This window comes from Onychostruthus taczanowskii, unplaced genomic scaffold (assembly GCF_017590055.1).
Source record: "Onychostruthus taczanowskii isolate IOZ18803 unplaced genomic scaffold, ASM1759005v1 scaffold7, whole genome shotgun sequence".
In the NCBI taxonomy this organism is placed as follows: Eukaryota; Metazoa; Chordata; class Aves; order Passeriformes; family Passeridae; genus Onychostruthus; species Onychostruthus taczanowskii.
Window position 1 is genome coordinate 1,233,238 of NW_024504786.1, and position 22,911 is coordinate 1,256,148.

A 22,911-nucleotide genomic window follows, 5' to 3' on the forward strand; every position below is an offset into this window, starting at 1 on the left:
CGGGCCCGCCCCGGCTCCCTCACGGAGCGGAGAGCGGGAGCGCCGCGCTGGCTCTGCCCGCAGGTACGGCCGCGCCGGGCGGGCAGCTCCGCGCCCGGGCCGCTGTGGGTCGGGGTCGGTGCCCGGGGTGCTGTGGGTCGGGGTCGGTGCCCGGGCCGCTGTGGGTCGGGGTCGGTGCCCGGGGTGCTGTGGGTCGGGGTCGGTGCCCGGGGGTATCGGGGGGAGCGCTGGGGGATGCTCGGGGTGCGCTGGGAGTGCCTCGGAGGGTGCGCTGGAGGATGTTCAGAGGGATGTTTTGGAAGTGCTCAGGGATGCTCCAGGGTGCTCAAGGAGTGTGTGGGAGCGCTTTGGAGGGTGCTCCAAGTGCTTTGGGTCGGGGTCGGTGCCCGGGCCGCTGTGGGTCGGGGTCGGTGCCCGGGGGTATCGGGGGGAGCGCTGGGGGATGCTCGGGGTGCGCTGGGAGTGCCTCGGAGGGTGCGCTGGAGGATGTTCAGAGGGATGTTTTGGAAGTGCTCAGGGATGCTCCAGGGTGCTCAAGGAGTGTGTGGGAGCGCTTTGGAGGGTGCTCCAAGGGGGTGCTCCTGGGTCTGCTCCAAGGGTGCTCCTGGGTCTGCTCCAAGGGTGCTCCTGGGTCCGGTCCAGGAGTGCTCCTGGGTCTGCTCCAAGGGAGCTCCGAGGGTGCTCCTGGGTCTGCTCCAGGGATGCTCCGGGGGTGCTCGGGGGGTGCTCCAAGGATGCTCCGGGGGTGCTCAGGGCTCTTGGCCCCTGGCGAGGCTGCCCGGGGGCAGCATCAGCCGTGGCTCACTCGGGTCGGGAATGTTTCCAGAGCACGCCTGGCTCCGGGATGGGGGCACTGAGCGTGGCTGGGCAGCTGGGAGAGGGCAGGAAAGCTCCGAGCCCTGCTGGGACCCCCAGAGGTCACCGTGTGAGGGCTGGGAAGGGCCCCCAGGCCCTGGGCATTGCAGTGGAAGTCCCCAGAGCTGTGTTTAGCCTCAAAGCCGATCCATAAAACCCTGCCTAGCCTGGGCTCAGCCAAGCCCCAGCCCAGCCCCCGGCTGAGCGCGGTCTCCCCCCGCTGCCCGCAGCCTCTCCCCGTTTCCTTGCCGGCGTTCCAGCCGCCGGGACGGAGCAGCTCCTGGCACCGTGACCCATTCCTGCTCTGGCCGGGCCGTGCTCGGGTTCCCTGTGTCCCGGAGGAGCGGAGGGACGGGCAGCATCGCGTTTCCGAGCAGCCCAGCTCTGCCCGAGCGGCTTTCCTCAGCTCCCAGTGGGCAGATGCTGATTCCAGCCGGCCTGGGAGCTCGGGATGGGCTCCGGGAGAAACCAGGAGCAGGGAGCGCCCAGCTGCTGCAGGGGCTGAGCTCTGCGCATCACTGAGCTCGCTGGAGAGGAGGCTGGGTGGTCCATGAGCAGGCAGAACGAGGGTTGGATAATGTCAGCTGGAAGTTCACCTGAGTTCAGGATGGAGGAAGCGGCGGTCGGGATGCTCTGGGTGTGATGTTCGCCGTGCAGGGGTGGAAGTGGGTCTGGGCTCTTCAGGGATATCTCATTTTCCTGACAGCTCTGGGATGTGACACCAGGAAGGGCTTCCCTTGTCCAGAGCCACCCCAGATATTAAATATTTCAGCTGTGTTGCCCAAATGAAATTGGTGAACACCCAAAAACATTGCTCATGTAGGGCAAGGGTAGCAACCACAGCAATGTGAAAAAAAATCAGCATTTGCCTTTGGACGTGTTTTGCAGTCTTCCAGGTGGTTTGTGTTTGATTTTGGATGGGCTAAATGGGAAAAGCTGATCTCTTGAATGATACTTGAGATGGCAAAGGAGGAGGGGAAATCTGTAACCTCATGTTATTTGTCGCTTTGGTTGTAATATTTAAAATATAAATATATCTGCTGAAATGACAACCTGATGAGCAGGGACCTGGCTGGGGAATCTGTGGTTGAGGAGGGATCAGTGAATGGATTCATTAAAACAGCCCTGGAGTTGTTTTAATGAATCCATTAGGTGTCAGGGAGCCTGTTGCTGCTGTGGGCTCTGTCAGACTCCTGGTGCAGTTTCCTGGGAGCAGGAAAACCCTGGTCACATCCTGCTCCTCTCCAGAAAGTCCTGTTGTGAGGCAGGCTTTGCCTTCCAGGTATCATCCCCCATGCAGTGCTGGGTCTGTCCCATTCCCACATATTTCTTTGCCATCAGGCAGGAATATGACATTGCTTCCCATCAGAGAGCCTCTGGCATGGGAACCTTTTGGGAGGGAGAGGTTTGCTCTCAAAGCATTCCTTGAATCAGGAGCGGTGTTGAGATCCTGGGACCTGGCTGCTGGATGAACACAGGCTCATTCACCAGCTCGGTGCCAATTCAGGTCCCTCCCTTGGTGGTTTTACAGCTGCCAAATATTTTAAAAGTCGCATTTTCATCGCTGTGCGTTGCAGCCTAACTCATCAAATCTTGGGTCTTTTTAAGGAAGTTTTGGGAGCAGCCACATGAGCGTGGCCCCATTGATGAGGGAAAAAAAGTCAGTATGGAAAGTTACTGTATTTTCCTTTTTTGTGGCCCACTTGACAGGGGTTCTGTGACTCTGCCTGGCTCCAGAGCAGTGGGATGCAGATTTTGGTCAATAAAACCCTGAGCCCAACTCCAGGGGTGTGAAGGAGCCCATGGCTCGGCGCAGAAATCCTCACAGTGACAATGCCAGGGGGGAGCAGTGGGGAGGAACTGGCTGCAGGGAGCTCTTGCTTCTTTTAAACCTCAGGGGAATTCATGTTTTGGGAAGCCTCGAGTCCTGCCCATCCCAGGGTTTAAACACCACATGAAAAAGAAGGTGGTGTCATTATTAAGAAAATACCAAATGTCCACCCAAATGGACAATTTGATGGCGTCAGAAATGTGAAATATGGTGAAAAACCTACCCAGACACAGAGGTCTCCATCTTCAAAGTGAGAATATCCCAAATTCATCTTTGCAGCTGGTTCCTTCCTGCCCATCAGGGTTGAATGTGGTGTAAGTGAGAAAGCAGAAACTGCACCAGCAATATGTGGTGAAGGGCTGAGGCTTGGTCAAAAACCTGGAGGAAAATCCCCATTTCCTAAATGGGTGAGAGGTGGGAAGTGCTGCTCCAGGGCTCCCAGCTCCCGTTATCCACACAGAAATCACCAGCAGAGGAGGAAGGCGGCACATCCTCCCTCTCTGCAGCCCCAGTCAATGAGGAGAGTGGTTTCAGGTGTCCTGAAAAAGAAATGTTCCTGTGTGAAGAGGTTTTTGAACTTGTCAGGAGTGTGATCAATGCGAGTCTCGTTGGCTGGGGTCAGAAATCGATGGGAAATGGCTCCGTGTCTCCGTGGGGGATTGCGGTGGCTGCCCAGGGAGGAGCAGAGAAATGCAGACAGTAGGGTTTTCCTAAAAGCACCGAAAATTTCCCACTTTGACCACGTGGGAGTTATTCAGTATCAGTGGCAGCAAAGCTTGACTTGTCCAAGGTCAGGGAGGAAGAAACCAGCAGCTTGGAAGAGACCAAAAGCCATAGCAGGACCTCATTGTTTTCCCTCAAAACTTGTGGGATTGAGGCAAAGAGAGTAAACATTAGAAACGAGGCACCCCAGATTTTTGTCTGCCTTCTGACTGTGGAGCACTTTTGTTTCAGGGCTTTGGGTGCTTTTTTGTGCTCACCTGGCTCTGGGAGAGAAGACTTTAGGGAAAACACCACAGTTTTCAAGGCACGGGATAAAATCACAAGAATCGACCAAGGCTTTTGTGAGTCTGTGGCTGGAATGAGGTGAAGGTCAGTCAGAAAAGAGGTTATCAGAGGAGGGGGTGAATGTGATCATTTTCCCCTCCTGGTAAGCCAGAAAAGAGGGAGAGAGTTTGGATATCTGATACCTCCAGGTCTGACCCGTCTCTAATGGAAATGCTGGCAGGAAGCTCATAACATTTATTAGACAGCAACGAGCAGCTTTAATAAAATCAGAATCCACACAGCTTTATTACAGACACTGGGAAGGGAAAGGGGCCTGAGATGGCTGTTTAAGTACCCAGGGTTGCACACCCGGGGGTTGCTGAAAGAGATCCTCTCCTTTATGGAGCGGTGCCGGGATCATTATTCAGCTTCCTTGGGAAGCCTCTGGTTCAAACCCCGGGGAGGCCCCAGACGCCTCCAGGATGTTTTCCATGTGCACAGCCCCCAGCTCCAGCCCCAGCCGCTCCTCCTCTGCTGCTTTTTGTGCAGAGAGGGTGGGAGGCCAGCCTGGACCTCTCCATCATCAGCCACGAGCTGATGGGTTGCAGAGAGAGCTCGTCCCTCTCCAGCATTCCCAAATTGCTTCCAGCTCCCAGCTCTGCTCTGGAGATGCCCCGGGCAGGCAGCAGCCAAGGGAGGTTCCTCCTGGGGTGCAGTAAGGTGCTGTTGTCATCAGCCATGTGCTGAAACCATCCACTGGTCTCAGGATGAAGGCTCTTCCCATAAGTGACAGGTTTTGCATCCTAAATCCAGTCCTGCTCTGCCTCAGCGCAGAGGGAAGCCTGCCCAGCACGTGTGGTGTGGCTGCAGGCTGGGATGGATCCAGCTTGGGAACGTTCCCTCCTGGGTGCTGTTGGCTTTTTAGCAGTGGCTCAGGCATTGTCTGGTCTCCCCCTTTAATTCTGGGTCTGCTCAGCTGCCTTCTGCCCCCTCAAGCTGCCGTTCCAAGGGATGCTCTGGGTCACAGGACCACTGGCAGTGGTGACTTTGTGATTCCAGACACACGTGGGAAGGTGGCTGGTGGCTCCCAGGATTCAGACCTCATCCAGCAGCAACCCTGTTTGCTCTCACCTTGGAAAACCTCATGACAACTCCTTGCAGTGCAAACCAGGACTTTAAACTGCTTTTATTTAGCTAGGTATTCGTTTAATCCCACAAAGTTTTCAAACCTCTTTTTTTTTTCCTCCTGGAGGGAAACTCCTTCCCGCGGCCGTGCCAGCGGGCAGAGGATCATAGCAGAGATCCCACCCGTGTGCATGTCCCCAGCAGACTGGAAGTGGGTTATTTTTCTTCCTTTGCAGTGAAAACAGAATTAAAAAATCCCTACAACAAATATTCCCCAAGAGGCCATTTTTATTCCTGGTATGTCCATTTGCAGCCGGCTTGTTGTGCAATCCAGACCGCCTGGATGGAGCAGGTTTGGGTGTAACCCTTTGGGTGCCGAGGGCCAGCTCTGTCTGTGGGTCACCCTGAGGTGATCCTGCCTCTCTGCTCGACCCTGTGAGGCACATCTGGAGTGCTGTGTCCAGCTCTGGGCTCCTCGGGATGAGAGGGACATGGAGCTCCTGGAGTGGAGGCTGTGGAGATGAGGAAGGGCCTGGAGGCTCAGAGAGTTGGGCCTGCTCAGTCCAAGAAGAGATGACTGAGAAGGGACCCCATCCATGGGTATCCAGAGGGAGTTGTCAGATGGACAAGGATGGACCAGGCCGTGCTCAGTGGTGCCCAGCAATGGCACAGGAGGAATGGACAGAAAATGATGCCTGGGAATTTCCACCTGGACGTGGGGCAGAACTTCTTCCCTGGGCAGTGACTGAGCCCTGGGCAGATTGTCCAGAGAGGCTGTGGAGTCTCCCTCACTGGGGATATTCCAGACCTGTCTGGACATATTCCTGAGTAGGATGCTCTGGGATGACCCTGCTGGAGCAGGGAGGTGGCCCTGGATGATCTCAGTTGTCTCTTCCCACCTGAACGGACCCGTGGTGGGGAGGTGAAGCCCAAAGCTGCCATCCCACAGGGATTCTCTGTGGGGAGGGGAGGGCAGCAGCCCTGCCAGCACCCAAGGAGGCAGGCCAGGGAGGCAGCGGGGGTGGAAGGGATGGCTCCTGAGCCACTTCAGAGCCCTCTGGTTCCTCTCAGCAGAGCAAACCCCCCGGCAGCTGCGGTGCCTGATGCGGAGCAGCAGCAGTTCCAGGCCATGACCTCAGCTCTCCTGCTTGGAGACAGTCTTAGTGAGCCCCTTCCCCACTTCCCACCCTGCACACCCCCCTTGGGGCAAAGCTATCAGAGGCTGGATGTAAATCCATCAAGCGCCAGCCCATAATTAATTAATTAATTTGCGTGCTTTGACTCCTTCCCTTCGTAGCTCCCGATTAAAAGCTTATTTAAGGGGTCACAGACTTCTTCAGTTCCAGAGGGATTAAATGTGGGAACAACTGTAGGTCGTATGTGGGTAATTGCAGTGAGGAAATGCTCCAAATTAAAGCTTCCTGCTAGGTCTGTCCAGTGGGAAAACCGAACAATTCTTTCAGAACGACTTAAAAATCAGAAATACATACACGTATAGAAATACATGTATAGAAATACGTGTATTTTCCCCGTGGTGCTGCTTTGCCTGGAGAACACAAGCAGCAGAGTGTGCTCAGAAAAGACACACGAGCGTAGCTAAAGCACAGGAATTCAGCAGAAAGCGAGCCAGCGTGCTCTGGAGTTGGTTTTGAACCTCAGGCTCAGCAGTTGCTTGTGAAAGCAGAAAGCCACGGCCGCCGAGCGTGGTGTGGGATGGAGCCGCGTGGGAAAGGGCCTTTGGGAAAGGCAGCCTTTGGGAAAGGCGGCGTTGAGATGATTTTTCATTCCTCGGGTAGGAAGTTTAACCCATCCGTGCCGCTGGCAGAGGGACAAACGCTGCTGGTTCTCTGTGCGTCCAGATACTCTGCTTCCTGCGAAGGCAGAGCTTGTCTGCTTTTCTTCAAAGCTCGTGTGTTAAAGTCCCGTTTGGGGGTTGCGGGGAGCTGGAGCAGCGCCAGCAGCTCTGCTCTCACACAGAGGCAAGATGTGCTTTTCCTCCCTAGCATGAGACTCGGGTCGTGCTGCTCCTTGGGCCATGGGAAAGGTGCTGGCACTGCCTGGTGAGAGCCCCCAGCAGAGCCCCCAGCTCCCAGGGGATGCCTTCGCTTCCCAGGATTTTCTTTCCCAGCCCTGGAAGAGTTTTGCAGCCCTGAACGCCTTTTGCAAGCGTGAGGCTGTTGCAAGTTCAGTGCAGAGAGAGAGAGGGATTTGTCCCTGCTGCCAGCCTGGAGGGGCAGCAATCCAGGATGCCCGAGGGGAATGCCAATGCAGGAGTTCAGGACGGGTTTGGGACCGGCACTCTGCCCATCTCTGAGCCGCCCTGCCCAAAATCACAGAATCCCAGACTGGTTTGGGTTGGGAGGAACCTTCAAGTTCCTTCAGTTCCACCCCTGCCATGGGCAGGGACACTTCCCACTGTCCCAGGTTGCTCCAAGCCCCATCCAACCTGGCCTGGGACACTTCCAGGGGTCCAGGGGCAGCCCCAGCTTCTCCGGGCAGCCTGTTCCAGTGTCTGCTCTGCCAGCTGACCCCTGCCTCGCCCGCTGCCAGCTGGAAGTTCGGATGGATAACCCCAGAGCCGAGGGCTGGAGATTTGTTACGGAGAGTGCCACTGTCCCCGGGAATCCCGGGACACCGGGACATTCCCTGCCCGTGCCGCCCGTCCCGTCCGGCATCCCCGGCGGGCTGCGGATGGATGGGCACGGGACAAGGGGCTGTGCCTGCTCCACACGTGGGAACGCGGCTCTGCCGGAGGATTTGGGGACACTGAGCCCTTCCGCAGCTTCCCGAGCCGCGGCAGCCGGCTGCGTTTCCTCGGGAGAGCGCTGGTGGAATTGCTAATGCTCCAGCCCGGAGGTGCAGCATGCGGAGGGCTGCAGCTGCAGCATCAGGTACAGCAGCAACGCCGCCGTTAATTATTGACTCTCTCTTCAATTATCAGCCCTGATAAGGCAGCACCCCCCTCGACAGCCCGGGCAGCGCTTGGTGCTCTGTGTTTTCTGGGAAAAAGAACTATTCCGTGGAAAAGTAACTCGTTTTATGCACCGGGATTGAACTGTCCTCGCAAAGGTCATCCGAGAGCCGTGGGCTGCTCTGTTGGAAAATCAATCCCTCTTTTGTGCTTCTTGGTTTAAACTTGTATTTGCTTTCTGAGCAAGGTCACAGCTCAGCTGACCAAGTTTGTGACTGCTGGAGCAGGCTGGGCTCCAGCCACGCCGCGGTCGCTGCTCCGAGCCCTTCCCTGGGAGAAGATGCTTTGGAGGGAGGCAAGAGCTGCTGCTGCTGCCCGGGGGGTTTGTGGGTGCCAGCGTGAGCAGGTAACCTGACAAAATGCTTTGCTAACCAGTTTTTCCTTTCATCACGAAGTGCTGGAGCCGCTGCTGCAGTGCAGGAGGGCAGACAGGCAGAGCTCAGATCATGCTGTGTTACAGCTAACAAGACTGTGCTAAATGCTGGTGGGTTATCGTGTTATTTATAGGCTCAGGGTTAACTGTTTCCCAGTTAAAATTACTAGCAAGACGCTCTGGGAGAATGGATTTTGTGGGTATTTGTGGTACGTGGTTGAGTTAATTTGTTATTTAAATGTTTGGGGGTGTCATGGTGCTCTCCCTTCTGCTGGCTGGGGTGGATGGGGGAGCTGCTCACATTGCCTGGCAAGATGGAGTGAAAGAGGGGTTAAATGTGAGTGTAAAGAGCCAGTGCTTTAGTCCAGGCTGGTTAAAAAGACAGTACATTGTCCCTGCAAATAGGCTGCCCCCGGGAATAAAACCACTTCACTCTGTTGCCTTCTCACATATTTGGCTTCTCCGTTTCCACTTCTTTATGTATTTATTCCTGCCTTGAGAAAAACTTTCTAATTCCAATCTGGATTAATCCTCCCTGTGCAGCAAAGGTAAGAATCAGCGATGCATGGGGAGAAAAATAAATGCTCTTCAATTTCATTTAATAGAGAAAACTCAGCAAGTATAGAACCAGGCAGAGGGTCAGGCTAACAGGTTTTAGCAGGATGCAGAGGCACCTAAAACTGTTACCCTGCCTCAAATTATGGACTCTGGGTGTGGGGGTCTGCTACTTCTGGCAGATGACTTCATATTTTAATCTCATTTTTCTCAGGGACAGGCATGGGAGAGCAGCTGTAGGGTCCAAAGAGGCACATTTTTGACTCTAAACCATCTTCTCCATGCCTGAGCTGCCCCGGAGGGGACAGGAGAACATCAGCAAGCTGATTGGGAACATTCAGCATCCTTTTACGAGGCGATTTTGAAGTAGATTGGTCAAAGGAGAGTAGTCGTAGTATCAGTTTGGGCTGCAGAGTTGGGACCCGGCCAGCTCATAAATGATCCAAATGTAATTATCTAGATATTAAAAACCATCCTCTTCACTGGTTTCCCCCCCCAACTTCTGAATAAATGACCTAGAAGAGTGGAGTGTAGCTGGTCAGGCTGGAACTGGCTGCAGTTGGAAAATTAAGGGAAAGAAACAACATTTGAGAAAGAGGTTGGTGTTTGTTTTGGCACGTGCTGTTCACTGGCAGGAGGAGACAGAAGGAGTTGTCCTGTGTAGAAGGAATGTGGTTGATTGGAGAGCACTTGAGGAGCTTTCCAGGAGCTCACAGGGTGCTGGGTGGGCATCAACGCGACCCTGCTGGAGCTTTGGAGAGCTCTGATGTTCTCCTTGGGCTGGGACCTTCCTGACTTCCCATCAAAGCTCTGCATTGACCATAAATATGCCCACGTGATTGACAAGTGATTGTTTCTATAAAAGGTTTTGATCTTTCAAAGTATTTGTCATAGAATCATAGAATGGCTTGTGTTGGAAGGGTCCTTGAAGATCATCTCCTTCCATGGGCAGGGACACCTTCCAGCATCCCAGGCTGCTCAGAGCCCTGTCCAAGCTGGCCTTGGATGCTTCCAGGGATGTGGCAATGTCTTCTGGTAACAATACAGCAGGATTTGACTCCATTTTTTAGCTGGTCTTTGGTAAAGGTCAGCTGGAGCCCCTTCCTGGGGAGCTCTGGAACTGTGGTCAGGAGCTAAAGCCCTCGCTGAGGCAAAGCAAAATTTTCTGCACGCAGAAAATGAGTTCAGATTCTGGTGTTTTGGTCCATGAGATGGGTGTGAGCTGGGGCTGGCTCAGCACAGGCTTTGCTCCGCTTGGTCCTGCCCTGAGAATGTTGCATAGCTCAGGGATGCACTGGAGGAGCAGGGATGGACTTCCAAGCAGCTGTGGGGCCGCCTCTGGCCAGGAACCAAACTAGATACTGTAAGGAGAGTCATAAACAAACAACCTACTGTTCAGGAAACTCCCACGTCATCCTCTGCAGCAGAAATCAAAACCAGACCTTCTCACTTGGAGCGTTGTTGTCCTTCTCACACAAGCCAGGGAGCCTCCTACTGTGATGTCCAACTGCTCCAACCTCCCTTCCCTGCTCCTCCCTCTGCCTTCCTGAAGGATCAGGAGCTGAGAAGTTTCACCCAGGACCTTTCTTGGTCGTTCCCAGCCTTCATTTCTCATGCTCCAGGAGGGTCTCGTCCGTGCTCACGTGACGGGAAGGAGCTGGAAATGTGTTACCATTTCTGGCAACACAGCCCAGAAATGATGTGAAGATCTCAGTTTTGGCTGTGGTAGATCTCCACCTGAAGTTGTTCCCCGAGCCAAAAGCAATTTGTCTGTGGTTCAGTGCAATTTGGTGAAGGTTCTTTTTAACAGTAGGGACGTGCTCTGAAGTAATGGCTGTCTTTAGAATGAGAGTCAACATAAATTTTGAATCTTTGCTTGTTATGGGTTTTAAAAAAAAGGCAAACCAGTCATTTCTGTGTGTAGTTTATATCCCTGTTGTCAGGGAGCTTTTATCATGTTGGATATCTCAGCTCACAGGAGTCAGTGGAGAGTCCCTGTGCCATCGATCCCAAGTCATCCCAAATGTCTGTCTGTCCTCGCTGGCAGTCAAACCCTCTGTGGTGCAGGGGGTGTTTGACAAGGACCAGCTCCCTGGGATGTGTCTGTCAAGCACAAGTTGTTGCCTCTGGAAAAGGAGCTATTGGTTTTAGCAGCTTCAAAGCCCTTGGACACCACTGGGCTGCAGAAGATGGGAAGTGGGAGAGGGGTGGCCTTTGAAGGCTTGTAAGGTTTTAAGGAGAGATGAAGAGAGAAGTTCACATGGCTGAGTGTGTTATTTTATGAAATTAGAAGTATCCATTTCTTTTTTCAAGGGTGAAGCGACTCCTCAGCCCTTGTCAGAAGATGCTTAAGTGACAGCCCAGTTAGACCCCACCATGGAGAAGACAGAAGGTATGGAGCCTACAGAATGTTTTTTTGTTCATTTATTCCTTGAAAAAAAACCCCAACCAAGCCCTGGAGTAATTTCCTTACCAGAAATGCTGTAAATAACCTGTTCTGTAGATGTGGGGCCAAGAGGTGAATAATCCATCGTTCATTATCATGCTGATTTCTTAAAAACCACAGCAAAGCAGGTCCCAGCTCTAGATCAGCACATATTTGTCCTCCCATGCTCTGTGACAGATCCCTGCTCCCACCCTCCAGCTGTGCTCCTGTGCCCTGGGATGACCCCAGTGGTGTCTTCCCTCTGTCCTTCCTCTGACTTCCACGTGCTGCTTGCCACCCAGGCAGCACCTCAGCAACTCCTTTGCTCAGAGGTGCAGAGCAGCCCAAACCACTGTGGTTCCAGGGACTTCCTGCAGAAAGGAAAGTGCAGAAATTTAACTGTTACCCCTCAAGGTGGAAATCTGGGGGCTGTGAATGCTTGCAGGCTGTGTTAAAGTGGGAGACTGGCGGAGAGCTGTTGTTTGCCTGTGCTGGCTGGGTGGGCAAACACAGTGACACCCATTTAGTGGTGATTTGCCTCGATTAGGAGCTGTGCTGGGAGCTGAGCCGGTCACCTTGGGATGTGTGTTCTGCATGGCTGCGGCTCTGAGCAGCAGCCTCTGCCCAGATCTGTCATTTTCAAGGAATAATTTGTGACCTGGTGGTTGCAGGTGAAGCGAGGCAATGATTTTCCTGCTCGGTGTGCACTGCTTATGCCACTGAAAAGTTCAAACCAAACCAAAAGCCTTGAAGAATGTCATTGTCACAGACTGATCCCACATTCTGTTATTGAGCTGGATTTATTATCCACCAGGCAGCTCTCTGTACCTACACAGACACGTAGCTCTGCCTGCAAAACCTGCTGTTTGCTTAATTGCCAATTAGAGCCATGATTTCAGGAAATTTTTGGCTTCCACAGTGCAACAATTACCTGATGCACCAGATCAGAGCTTGGTGCGTGTCACTGTGTGTCTGCACAGCTTCACCACGATAATGAGCTGCAGCCCCTGCCTGCCCAAAACTGAGATGAAAAGAGAAAAAACATCTCCCCCCTGCTCTAAACAATTTTTTCTTTCCAAAATTCGATCATTTCTTCTTTTTTTTGGGGGGTGTTCCAGCAGATGGCCAGCCACCCAAACCCGACGGGGACAGGGAGCAGCCCCGCAGCCTCCCCTACTCCCTGGAGACACCCTACGGCTTCCACTTGGACCTGGACTTCCTGAAGTACGTGGACGACATCGAGAAAGGCAACACCATCAGGAGGGTCCACATCCACCGCAGAGCCAAGCAGCCCAAATTCAGCACCCTGCCCCGAAACTTCAGCCTGCCCGAGAGCGGCTCCCGCGGCTGCTCCAGCGCCGCTCCCAGCAAGAGCTGGACCTCCACCTGCTCCTTCCCGCAGCGAAAGGCGTCCCTGGGGGAAGAGCCCCCCCGGGCCCTGCTGCCGGCCGAGGCAGCTCCCGAGGAGCCGAGCTACCGGAGGAAGGCGCTGCTGGCGGAGACGCGGCGGCAGGCGGAGCTGGGCCGGCCGCAGGACGCGCTGAGGGCGCGGCCGCAGCTGCTGCGGGCCTCCAGCATGCCCGAGGCGATGCCCCCCGGCCACAGCCCCCCGGCGGGACCCCCGCCCCTCCGGAGCCCTCCGCAGCACGGCCACGGCTCCGAAAGCGCCTCCCTTCCCGGCTCGGACAGCAGCGGCCTAACCCCGACGCGGGAGATGGAGCCCCGCGGGGCTGTGGCCCTGCAGGCCCCCTGGCAGAGCCAGCAGCTGCAGGTGGTGATGGAGAGCCGCGGTGAGGAGGGCGATGCCGCCGATGGCTCCGACGTGGCCAGGGGTGAGGCAGCGGCGCCGGCTGCCCTCCGGCTGGCAGAGGAGAACGGGAACCCTGCGGAAAGGGGGCTAAGTGTGAGTGAGGTGGATCTGAAGGTGGTGAAGGAAGGTGAGGAGAGGAACGTCCGCGCTGGAGGGGACGAGGAGAGCGGTGTTCCCCAGGCTCCTGACCACGGAGAGCCCGGCGGGGTCACGGCGCTGAAGCAGCAGGTCGCTGACCTGGAGGAGCAGCTGGCCAAGAAGAAAGAGGAGCTCGAGCAGGTCAGGGCAGTGCTGGAGCAGCAGGATCATGAGATCCAGGAGAAGGAGAAAAGCATTAAGCTGCTGGCCAGCTCCAGAGCTCAGCTGGAAGAGCAGCTGTGGCAGGAGAAGTCCAGAGAGGCTGAGCTGCGGAGGCGGCGGGGCAGCGGGGCCTTGCAGCGCCTGGACGCTGCGGTGAACACCGAGCTCTCCCAGGTGACAGCGCTCAGGCAGGCCCAGGACAAAGGCATCAACGTCAACATCCCACTGTCCACCAGATCCATCGGCTGCGGCTCCCACCGGGAAGAGAACAGCAGCGCGCAGGCCGTGGGGGCGTGCAGGGAGCCGGGGCCGGCAGCTGCTCGAGCACGGGGACGTTCTGGTGAGGCCAGCATGGAGGCTGGGCCTGCTGCTCCGGGCTTCACCCGGCTGCAGATCCACGAGCACCCCGGCGACGACAACCAGAACCACCAGGACTCCCTCGGCCCAAACGCAGCCCAGAGCAAGGCGGGCTTTGGAGAAGATAACCCTCGGGAAGGGCTGCAAGAGGAAGGTGCCCCTGGCCACGAGGACCTGCCGGCTGTTGACCCCATTGGCCAATATGTAAAAAAGATCCAGGAGCTCCTGCAGGAGCAGTGGCTGTGCTTGGAGCACGGGTACCCCGAGCTGGCCAGCGCTATCAAGCAGCCGGCCTCCAAGCTCAGCTCCATCCAGAACCAGTTAGTTAATTCCCTAAACTCCCTGCTCTCTGCCTACTCCTCGCAAGGGCCCGTGGATAAGGAGAACTCCAACACGCACTATCAACAGTTGGGTAAATAATATTGGCATAGGCTTCGATGTGTCCGGGCCAAATCTTTTGCCATTTATTCCAGCGTGGAGCAGGGGGGATGTGGTGGAACAGTTGTTGTCAGTCAGATCAGGAATGGTCTCGACAAAGCATGATGAGAAAGGCAAATGTCTGCACGGCACAAGTTATGGATCTGACGTGGGAAAAAGCAAACAAAATGATGTAGGAGCTCATAAAGCAGTGGCTCATTTATATGCAGGATCAGCTTCCAAAAGCTGCCACACTGGTGGCTGTTGCATCAAATAAACATTCTTTTTATTTGGATTGGACATCTCAGTTTGCAAGAATATGAGGCTGGTGCTCATCTGGGGTAAATCAAGTTTGGAGTTCTCCAGAACCCGAACCAGTCAAACTAACTGAGCAACCAGGCTGGGAAAAGACCTGTCCCCACTCACAGACCTTCATCTAAAATAATTTTAGCTTATATGAAGATGGGAATCCAATGCCTGTTCTCTGGGGGAGGGAGGGGACTTGCAAATAGATAAGTGACTTATTCCTTAATATATATACACTATTCAAAGTCCAATGGAAAAACTCATCCATGTAGTATTATAGCAGATTTATGTAGGAATTTTCCAATACATTGCTAGTGGGGAAAAAAGCCCCAAAAACCAAAACAGTATTACAAAAGTAAAATCTACTTATATTCATAGGACAAATACATAATTCCCAGTCACTTCCTTTATATTCCCAGTCACCTGGAGATGTTTGAGACCTTATTAAAGGTGGCAGGGCAGGTTCAGGTTGTGGCCAGCTGCATCTGTAATTTTGCAAGACATCAAAAGACTCTCATAAGATGAAATAAGATGCTTACAATTATGATTGCTAGAGGTAGAGGTTGGGAATAATTATTGCTAATTATGGCACATCTGCTTAATTAATCTATTATTTTGTATTTTGGTAGAAAACTCTCCAACCACAAGTCTTAAATCCATCATGAAAAAGAAAGGTTATGGTTTCCATGCAGGAGGCAATGGGACCAAAAAGAATCTCCAGTTTGTTGGGGTAAATGGTGGGTAAGCATCCATTCAGAAGACAAAAACTGCCTTTTAACGTGGAATGTCCTCTGTATGGCTGGAGAAGTCATTCTTTCTCCCCCTCTTTTCCCCTCCTGATTAAAAGGCCAGTTGAAGTAGAGCCTCTTTTCTCCCTTCTTTAACCCAGCACTGATAACCCGTGAGTAACCCCGTTAAGGAAGGGCCGTGGTGTGCTCAGAGCAGCGGGGACACGCTGGGGACTGACACCCTGCACACCCTTCTCCTGGGGCTTCATCCAAAACCCAGCTGGGGATATCCCATGGGAAGATTCCCTGGGGAGATTCCCACTGACCTTGGTGGGTTTTGGAGGAGGCCAGCACTGCCTGGGTGAGCACTCTGCCACTAACCTGCCCCCACGCTCCAGCAAAGCCAGCAGCACTTGGTTCAGGGCCTGGAAAAAGACTTTTTGGTAAATGAGGAATTACCTTGGCGTGAAGGAGACTTTGGGTTGTGCTCCCCATTCCAGGTGTGTCCAGTATCCAATACTCCTCAGCCTGTGAGCTAGGCAGAGGCAGCACCTCCTGCTGAGGTGAACGCGTGCTGGCATGAAGAGTGCAGGACACGTGTCGCTGTCCCTGGGCTGGGCAGACAGCTGTGTGTGCCAGCCTGGCTGCTGCTTTCTGCTCACATCCTGCTCCCCTGACTTCCCACTTGCTGGGTTCTGCCAAATGGGTACAACTTGTAGGGACTGGAGGAGTCTTGGTTACTTTGAGGAAAGTTCTGGGGTCCATCAGAGCGAACGTTCTGTTTTGTGGAAGACATTATTAATATTAAGGCTTTTAGACAACCAGAGGAGAGATCTCCATCAGGGCTGCTGGAATGGTGGATTCAGCCCAAAAGACTTCAGCCCAAAAGCCGTGCAGACACAGCTTTTGTCTCGTGCTCCTCGAGGCTGCCGATGCCACCAGTCCCTCCTTGCCACGGGGGCCGTGCTGCTGTCACCCTGCCACAGTGCCAGCAGCTCCCAGCAGGGAGGCAGCTCCTGCCCAGGCTGTGTGTGATGGACATCCCTCCAAACCCTGAAGTAACCTTGCCTGCTGCTCATTAACTGCTTCTGTCACACTCCTGCTGCTTAAGGAGCCAAACAAAGACTAACCCCGACTTCGGCTGTGGCTCAGACCTTTTAACTTGCTGCTTGTCACTCTGGGCTTCACCCAAGGCCCATTGGGGGCAATGAGCCTTGGTCAGGCCCCGTGGCTGCGCCTGGGGAAGGAGGGAGTAACCTCTGGTGTCCTCAAATAGCTACGAGACAACGTCAAGTGAAGAAGACACCAGCTGTGAGGACAGCGCGTCGGACGGCGACACCGAGACCGAGGCCGAGGGCAGAGCCGGGGACACGGAGCCCGAGCAGGCTGGAAGGGAAAGCAGAGGGGCTTCCTCAGGGGAGAAGCGTGAGGATGATGATGATGATGATGATGAGGAGCAGGAGGCATCAGCAGGAGCAGCACCCTGCTCTCAGCACCAGGCTCACAGGTAACCAGGACACGGGTGGTGGCCGAGCCGTGGTGGCCACAGGATGTGGCACTGCAGGGCTGGCTCGGGGCTTCTTCTGGTGGAACAGCAGTGGTGACCTCTGCAGGAAAGGGAAAAGGCTTTAAAGAGCTACATATTTTCTGAGTTACTACAGAATCTAATGGGGATTGATTCAAGCCCTACACTGAGTCATGTCTGGTGAGTTAGCTCATTTCTCCCCTCTCATGGAAAGTTTTTTGGTAAAGTTTTTGCAGGTTCAGGAATAAGATGTTTTTTTTTCCCCCACCTTAAGGATTTTTGTAATAGATGAAATTTACCACATAAATCTGTGACTCTGGGCTTAAAACTCTGCTTAAGTGCTTAGCTTTGTACCTAAAATTTGTGTCAAGTCAATGGGACAACTTGTGTCCAATAATTTAAACACTTAAATGTGTTGAACATATTCCAACCTAATCTGACTGTGTTCTCCTTCTTGGTTCAGTATCTCCTGCAAGTCCGTGGTGGATTTACAAAAGTCTTTTCCCTTTAGATGCAAACCCTCTGAAGATTTCCTTGCTGCCTGCCAGCTCCTCAGTGAACACCTCCCAGAAATCAGGAGCAGAAGCAACAAGCATCTGGTACAGATATTTCCCAGTCCCGTTTCAGACACGGTTCATGCTCTCTGTTCACTTTAATGGATGAGATTATCCCTGTGGCACATTGCAGGCTGTGCTCTGGACAGCTTTGTGAGGAGGGGGGGGGTGAGGTGACATCTGAGTCAGTTTTACAACAGCCAAAAAGAAAGGAAGGGGGTGGGAGGTGGGGGAAAGGAAGATGAAGGCTTTGTCTGGTTACTTATCCAAGTTGCCACAGGAAATTCCTTTCCCCCTCAAGCTGTAGCAGCAATCACAAACCCACAAGCTGAGTGCTGGCTGGGTGGGGCCAGGAGCTGGGGCAGCCACTCCTCTGCAGGGACAGTGACAGTGACCCGTTGGTGTTTGCAGCAGCACGTCCTCGGCTCCGTCTCCCAGGAGTGGTTCCAGGTGTCCAGCCACAAGGCTTCCAGGCCGGAGGTGGTGGCAGCGTACCTGGAGGCGCTGGGGGACATCCAGCCCCAGCTCCTGGAGACCGTGGTGAACCTGCCTGACAGGAATGGCAACACAGCTCTCCACTACAGCGTGTCCCACTCCAACTTCCAGGTTGCAAAGCTCCTGCTGGACACGGGTAGGAAAGGCCACTCTGCTCAGCCAGGGCTCCTGCTGGGCAGGGGGTGGCAGTGGCTCTTGCCATGGGGTTGTGGTCCCATGAGGGGTGGCTGCACAGGGAATGGGGGGACATGGCAAACCCTGAAGGAGGTGCAGGGTCCTCCCAGGAGCTAAAGGAGGTGGGGCTGAGGGCCAACAGCCACCTACCTGCAAGGGCCCCGTCCAGGAGACACACATGGAGGCAAGGTCCATCCAGGAGGAAAACTGGGCTCCAAGATCCATCCAAAGTACCAGGATAGGGCTGAGGTCCATCCAGGAGACCTGGCTGACCTCAAGACCAACATCCTCCCCCATAGCTCGGCTCTGGGCCCATGGATGTAGTTGGGGGTCCCAGCTGGGGCTCCTCAGGGACATGAAGGCTCATTAGTGCCCTCACACATCTTGGGGCCTTTGCAGCCTGACTTTGGGACGGCTCAGGGTTGCTGGATCCAAAGGGATGTCCCTCATGGCCCCATGGGGTGGCTCCCCAGCTTCTTGCAGCAGCCAAAGCCACATCATGGCTTGGGGCAGGAGGATCAGATCCCTGAGAGCGTAAGAAACGCCCAGCACTGCAGAAAAACTCCCATGTTAAACTATTGAACTTTCAGCTTGTGTTGCAATGAAAGAACAAAAATCTCAGCTGAGCTTGTACAGGGCAAAAATGTGCTCGTGCTCCGAGAGAACAGAGGCACTTTGGCCTTTTCTCATGGGCTGGACAATCCATGAAATGTTTGGGAAATGGCAGATTATCATACACATCTATAACCCGATTGTTGCCGCAGAGGCGCGGGGAGGGAAGGGTTTGAGGCAGCTGCTTCCTCAGGGCGAGGCTGGACCCGAGCCCTCACCCTCAGACACGGCTCATTCCTCGTGGAGGAGCTGGAAATGGGCTCTTTGAAGTGAAAAATGAGTGAAACGGGGCCAGGATGTTTTCCAAACCCGTTGGGTGATGGGCGTCTCTCTGCTGCTCCCTTGCCACGGGAGCCAAAGCAAACAGCCCACAGCTCCAACCAGCATGTGCTTGAGGCATTAATTATCCCCCTTTAATTTCTATGTGTTGTGGTCTTCAGAGTTAATTGAGTTGACCTCAACAGTTGTAATTAACTGTAGCACCAGGGGCCGTTTAATGCTGTGAGCCCGGATATTCAAAACAGATAAATCCCCGTCCTGTATCATTACGGAATCACTCCTTTTCCTGGAAATATAAGATGCCACACGTTGTATGACTCCCTCTTTCCTTTCTGTTCCCTCTGGGTGATCCACCACGGGCTGGATCCATCCCCTGCAGGCAAGTGCTGCCTGGACCTGCAGAACCGTGCTGGCTACACGGCCGTGATGCTGACGCCGCTGGCGGCCCCCGAAACCCGCCAGGACATGGAGGTGGTGATGAGGCTGCTGAAGGAGGGGGATGTCAACCTGAGAGCTGCCCAGGTGTGTGACAGGAGTCAGCTGGGGCAGCAATTTGGGTTCTTTGTCTTCTGTGGCAGCAGGTACGGGGTTGGAGCTGCTGCTTCCCAAACGTTCCCAAAGAAACCTCAGCTGAGTTGCAGTGTGGCCAGCCAGCAGCTCCCTGGGAAGGGGTGTGACAGCTGGGGCAAATGGAGAAACTAAAAAAAGGCTGGAAATTTTGCAAACAGGTTTTTCTGAGGTAAAAATCAGAAGTGCTGCCAGGGAGGAGCAGCGAGGGGTGAACCCCAGGGCGTGGGAGCCCCAGGTTTGCTGGTGGGCTTCATCAGAGTCACACATTTTGGTTTGGGGATGACAGTGCCCTCACCCATCTCTGCTCCCAGACTGCTGTGAAAGTTAGTCCAGATGTGAATAAACTGCCCAGGAGGATTTGGGGAACCCACATTTGGGGGCAGCTGGGCAGTTTGGCCATGCTGGTGCAAGGACCTTCCACAAGTGAACAGGTGCCTCTCACAACACTGCTGAGGAGCCCCAGGGTGATTTGATAATAACATGCAACAGGATGCAGTATTGATGTGATTTATTATCATGTATGAACCATGCAATAATAATAGGCAATGTTGTGATTTGTGGTTATGGGATGTGGGTTAGTGGTGGGCTTGGCAGTGCTGGGTTAATGGTTGGAATTGGTGGTCTTAGCTTTGCCAATCTAAATGATTCAATTATTCTATGAATGTAGTAATAATAATAATAATAGTATATTAATAACGGTAATTACACATTATACAAGTATTATTATAATTATATGATTATATAACAATATTATACTATTATATATACAATAATATTATATATTACTATATACACACCATTATATAAAATAATAATTATTATATACACACCATTATATAAAAATAATAATTATTTTATATTATACTATTATTATATTACTGAAAATATTATCAGATCATTAATATATAACATATAACATATATAGTATATAACATATAACATATGATATATAATATATGCTATATAATATAGTATATATTATTATATATAATATATATTATATATAATATATATTATATATAATATATATAGTATAGTATAGTATATAACATTATATATAATATAATATATTATATTATATATATTATATATTATATATAATATGTATTATATATAAAATATATTTTATATATTATATATAATGCATATAGAATATATAATATGTATTATATATAATATATATAATATATTATATCTAATCTATTATATCTAATATAATTATAATTATAGTTATAATAACAATACTACCACTACTACTGGTACTACTTCTTCATTATTATTATTATTATTATTATTATTATTATTATTATTATTATTATTATTATTACTATTACTATTACTATTATTACTATTATTACACCTCCCCCCGGCAGTGCGGGCGGGCAGGGCAGGGGGCGGCGCTGGGCAGGGGATGCTCAGCCCGAGCTGTGCCCCTGCAGGGCGGCCAGACCGCGCTGATGCTGGGGGTGAGCCACGACAGGGACGACATGGTGCGGGCCCTGCTGGCCTGCCAGGCCGACGTCAACCTGCAGGACGAGGAGGGCAGCACGGCGCTGATGGTGGCCTGTCGCCAGGGCAACGCCGACATCGTCCGGCTGCTGCTGGCGCAGCCCGGCTGCCTGGTGACACTGACGGACAAGGTGGGCTCGCAGCACCGCTGAGCTGCTGGGGCAGCGGCACGCTCCGCCGGGATCCCGTGTGCCCGGCAGCATCCCCCGGGGCTGGCCTTCGAGGGAAGAAGTGCTGGTTTCAGTCCGTTTTCTGAACCGAACCCCCTGGGCTTGGTGCTGGATGGGGTGGCTGTGACAGCCATAGGCCGGGCAGGAGCGTTGGTGTCATCCTAAAAAATCCCGGGTGAAATCCTGGGCACGTGGAGTTAGCAGAGTTTCAGCTCTAAGAAATTAGCAGCAATTAACTCCTGAGAATGGAGCCTCTCCATGGGGATGGGAGCGGGTGGAAATTCCTCCTGTGGGGCCACAGCGCTGCGTTTGGAATTACAGGACTATTTTCTAATTAAACTATAATTTTATCTGAGACGTGCAGGAGGGCACCGGGGCCGGGCAGAGGCACAGCTGGGCCGAGTTTGGCGTGGTTGAGGCCCAGATGGGGTTTGGGATGGTGACTCACTGTAAGGCAGGGAGGAATGGAGGGAGGGAGGGAAGCTTTGGGGACGGGGCAGGGATTCACTCTGACACCTCTGTGTCCTGCAGGGCGGCAACTCGGCGCTGTCGCTGGCCCACGGGGACATCGCGGCGCTCCTGCGAGCCCACATCGAGCTCAGCCCGTCCCTCCCGGTGTGAGCTGCCCCGGGCAGCTGGAGCCAACATTCCTGCCTGGCAGCGCCGCTGGGGCAGGGCCCTGCAGCGGGCTCACAGGGCAGGAGCCTCCCTGCGCCTAATTGTCCTCACTCGTCCCACTCCCAGCCCTGATCTGTGCCACAAACAACTCCAGACTCTCCCCTCCGCTCCTCCTGGGGTGGATTTGGCAGGTGAGCACCCGAAATAACTGAGAGAAGCACATTAGAGCAGCAATACTTAGTCTTTTGTAACCTGAGGTTATGGGTGTCCTTTTAATCGACTGCTTAACTGTATCTCATTTAACTTGTAAGTTTGTGTCCTAATATTTATTATCAGCTCTTCTGTAAGTAGTGGCAGGCAGCGATTGCTCAGTGTATGTAACAACAAACACAAGCTGGATGGATTATGGAAAGCATAAAATCCTATTTATGTTTGCTTATGCGGGTCTGATGTAAGAATTAAAAATTAATGCTCTAGGAAAATATTTGAGTGTGCCAGACCCAAACACGCAGACATTGTTTTGCCTGGGCTTGGAATTACCATATGGCTGTTATTTTTCCCTAATTAAGTTTGAGCTAACGGGGAAGTGCAGCCCATTGACAGGCTCTGCATCGTGGTGGGGTGGGGCAGGGCATTCCAAGCACTGGGAGATCCCAGCAGATTCCCATCCCAGGGTGTGGTGATGTCCAAGAGCTCCGTGGAGTGGCTTTGCTTGCAAATGCCTTTTGGAGGAGCAGTGTTTGCTCCTTGCTTTGCCTCTGCTCAATTTTAATATTCCCAAACTCCTCCTGTAGAGCCAAGCCATGATTTAGGAGCTGGAACTGGGTCTCCCCCACCATGGAGCACCCACAGGGTCCAGCATCACCTCAAATCTGGGTTTTTTCTTAAATCCCTCTGCTGACAGAGGCCCCACTTTTCCAAGCATCCTTGTTCTGCTGCATCAGGACCCACTGGGTGCTCTCCCTTGGCTTTGGTGGAGCACACCCAGATCTCCCTGATTAGCTAATTTTTTTTTTTTTTTTTTTTTTTTTTTAAAAGCAGAAGTAAATTCTGGACCACTCTGGTTGTTGTTCAGTCAGTTCACATCCTGACAAAATGTCTCTTGAGCTGCCTTGTGCCCCCATCCTTGCAGGGAGGGGAGAACAGCCCTGACCTCTGTTTTCCATGGAAATCTGCCATCTGCTCAATTTTCTTTCCTTTCTTCACATTTTCAGTCCAGAGCATTCACTATCTCAAACTCCTTTCTGCCTTTTGTTTTTTTTTAATCTATAACCCCAAATGCCTCCTTTATGTACAAATAAAATGAATTAAACCTTTCCCTGTGTGTGTTCCTGTCCCCATGGCTGTGGCTTTTCTGGGGTGACT

General features: G+C 52.8%; 1 protein-coding gene across 4 annotated transcripts; it reads left to right on the forward strand.

The window, feature by feature from the left end:
• On the forward strand, positions 1-22,817 carry KANK4 (KN motif and ankyrin repeat domains 4). Of its 4 annotated transcripts, none has more exons than XM_041421789.1 (10): positions 1-63; positions 11,011-11,089; positions 12,241-14,001; positions 14,942-15,053; positions 16,317-16,547; positions 17,077-17,164; positions 17,531-17,750; positions 19,059-19,201; positions 20,689-20,889; positions 21,460-22,817. In XM_041421789.1, exons 2-10 carry the CDS (start codon positions 11,074-11,076, stop codon positions 21,547-21,549), a joined length of 2,862 nt encoding a protein of 953 aa, XP_041277723.1. In that variant the 5' UTR covers positions 1-63; positions 11,011-11,073; the 3' UTR covers positions 21,550-22,817. The 4 variants fall into 4 exon arrangements, with proteins under 4 accessions (XP_041277723.1, XP_041277725.1, XP_041277722.1 ...); XM_041421791.1 differs by having other exon boundaries at positions 12,244-14,001; XM_041421788.1 differs by lacking the exon at positions 1-63 and adding an exon at positions 7,983-8,115.
• The last annotated feature ends 94 nt before the right edge of the window (positions 22,818-22,911 follow it).

Excerpts from the sequence above, each read along its gene's own strand:
- KANK4 (XM_041421789.1), top strand. Across the intron at positions 16,548-17,076 it reads TCTCAGCACCAGGCTCACAG|ATGCAAACCCTCTGAAGATT; the intron begins GTAACCAGGACA and ends TTTTCCCTTTAG. Across the intron at positions 17,165-17,530 it reads GCAGAAGCAACAAGCATCTG|CAGCACGTCCTCGGCTCCGT; the intron begins GTACAGATATTT and ends TGGTGTTTGCAG.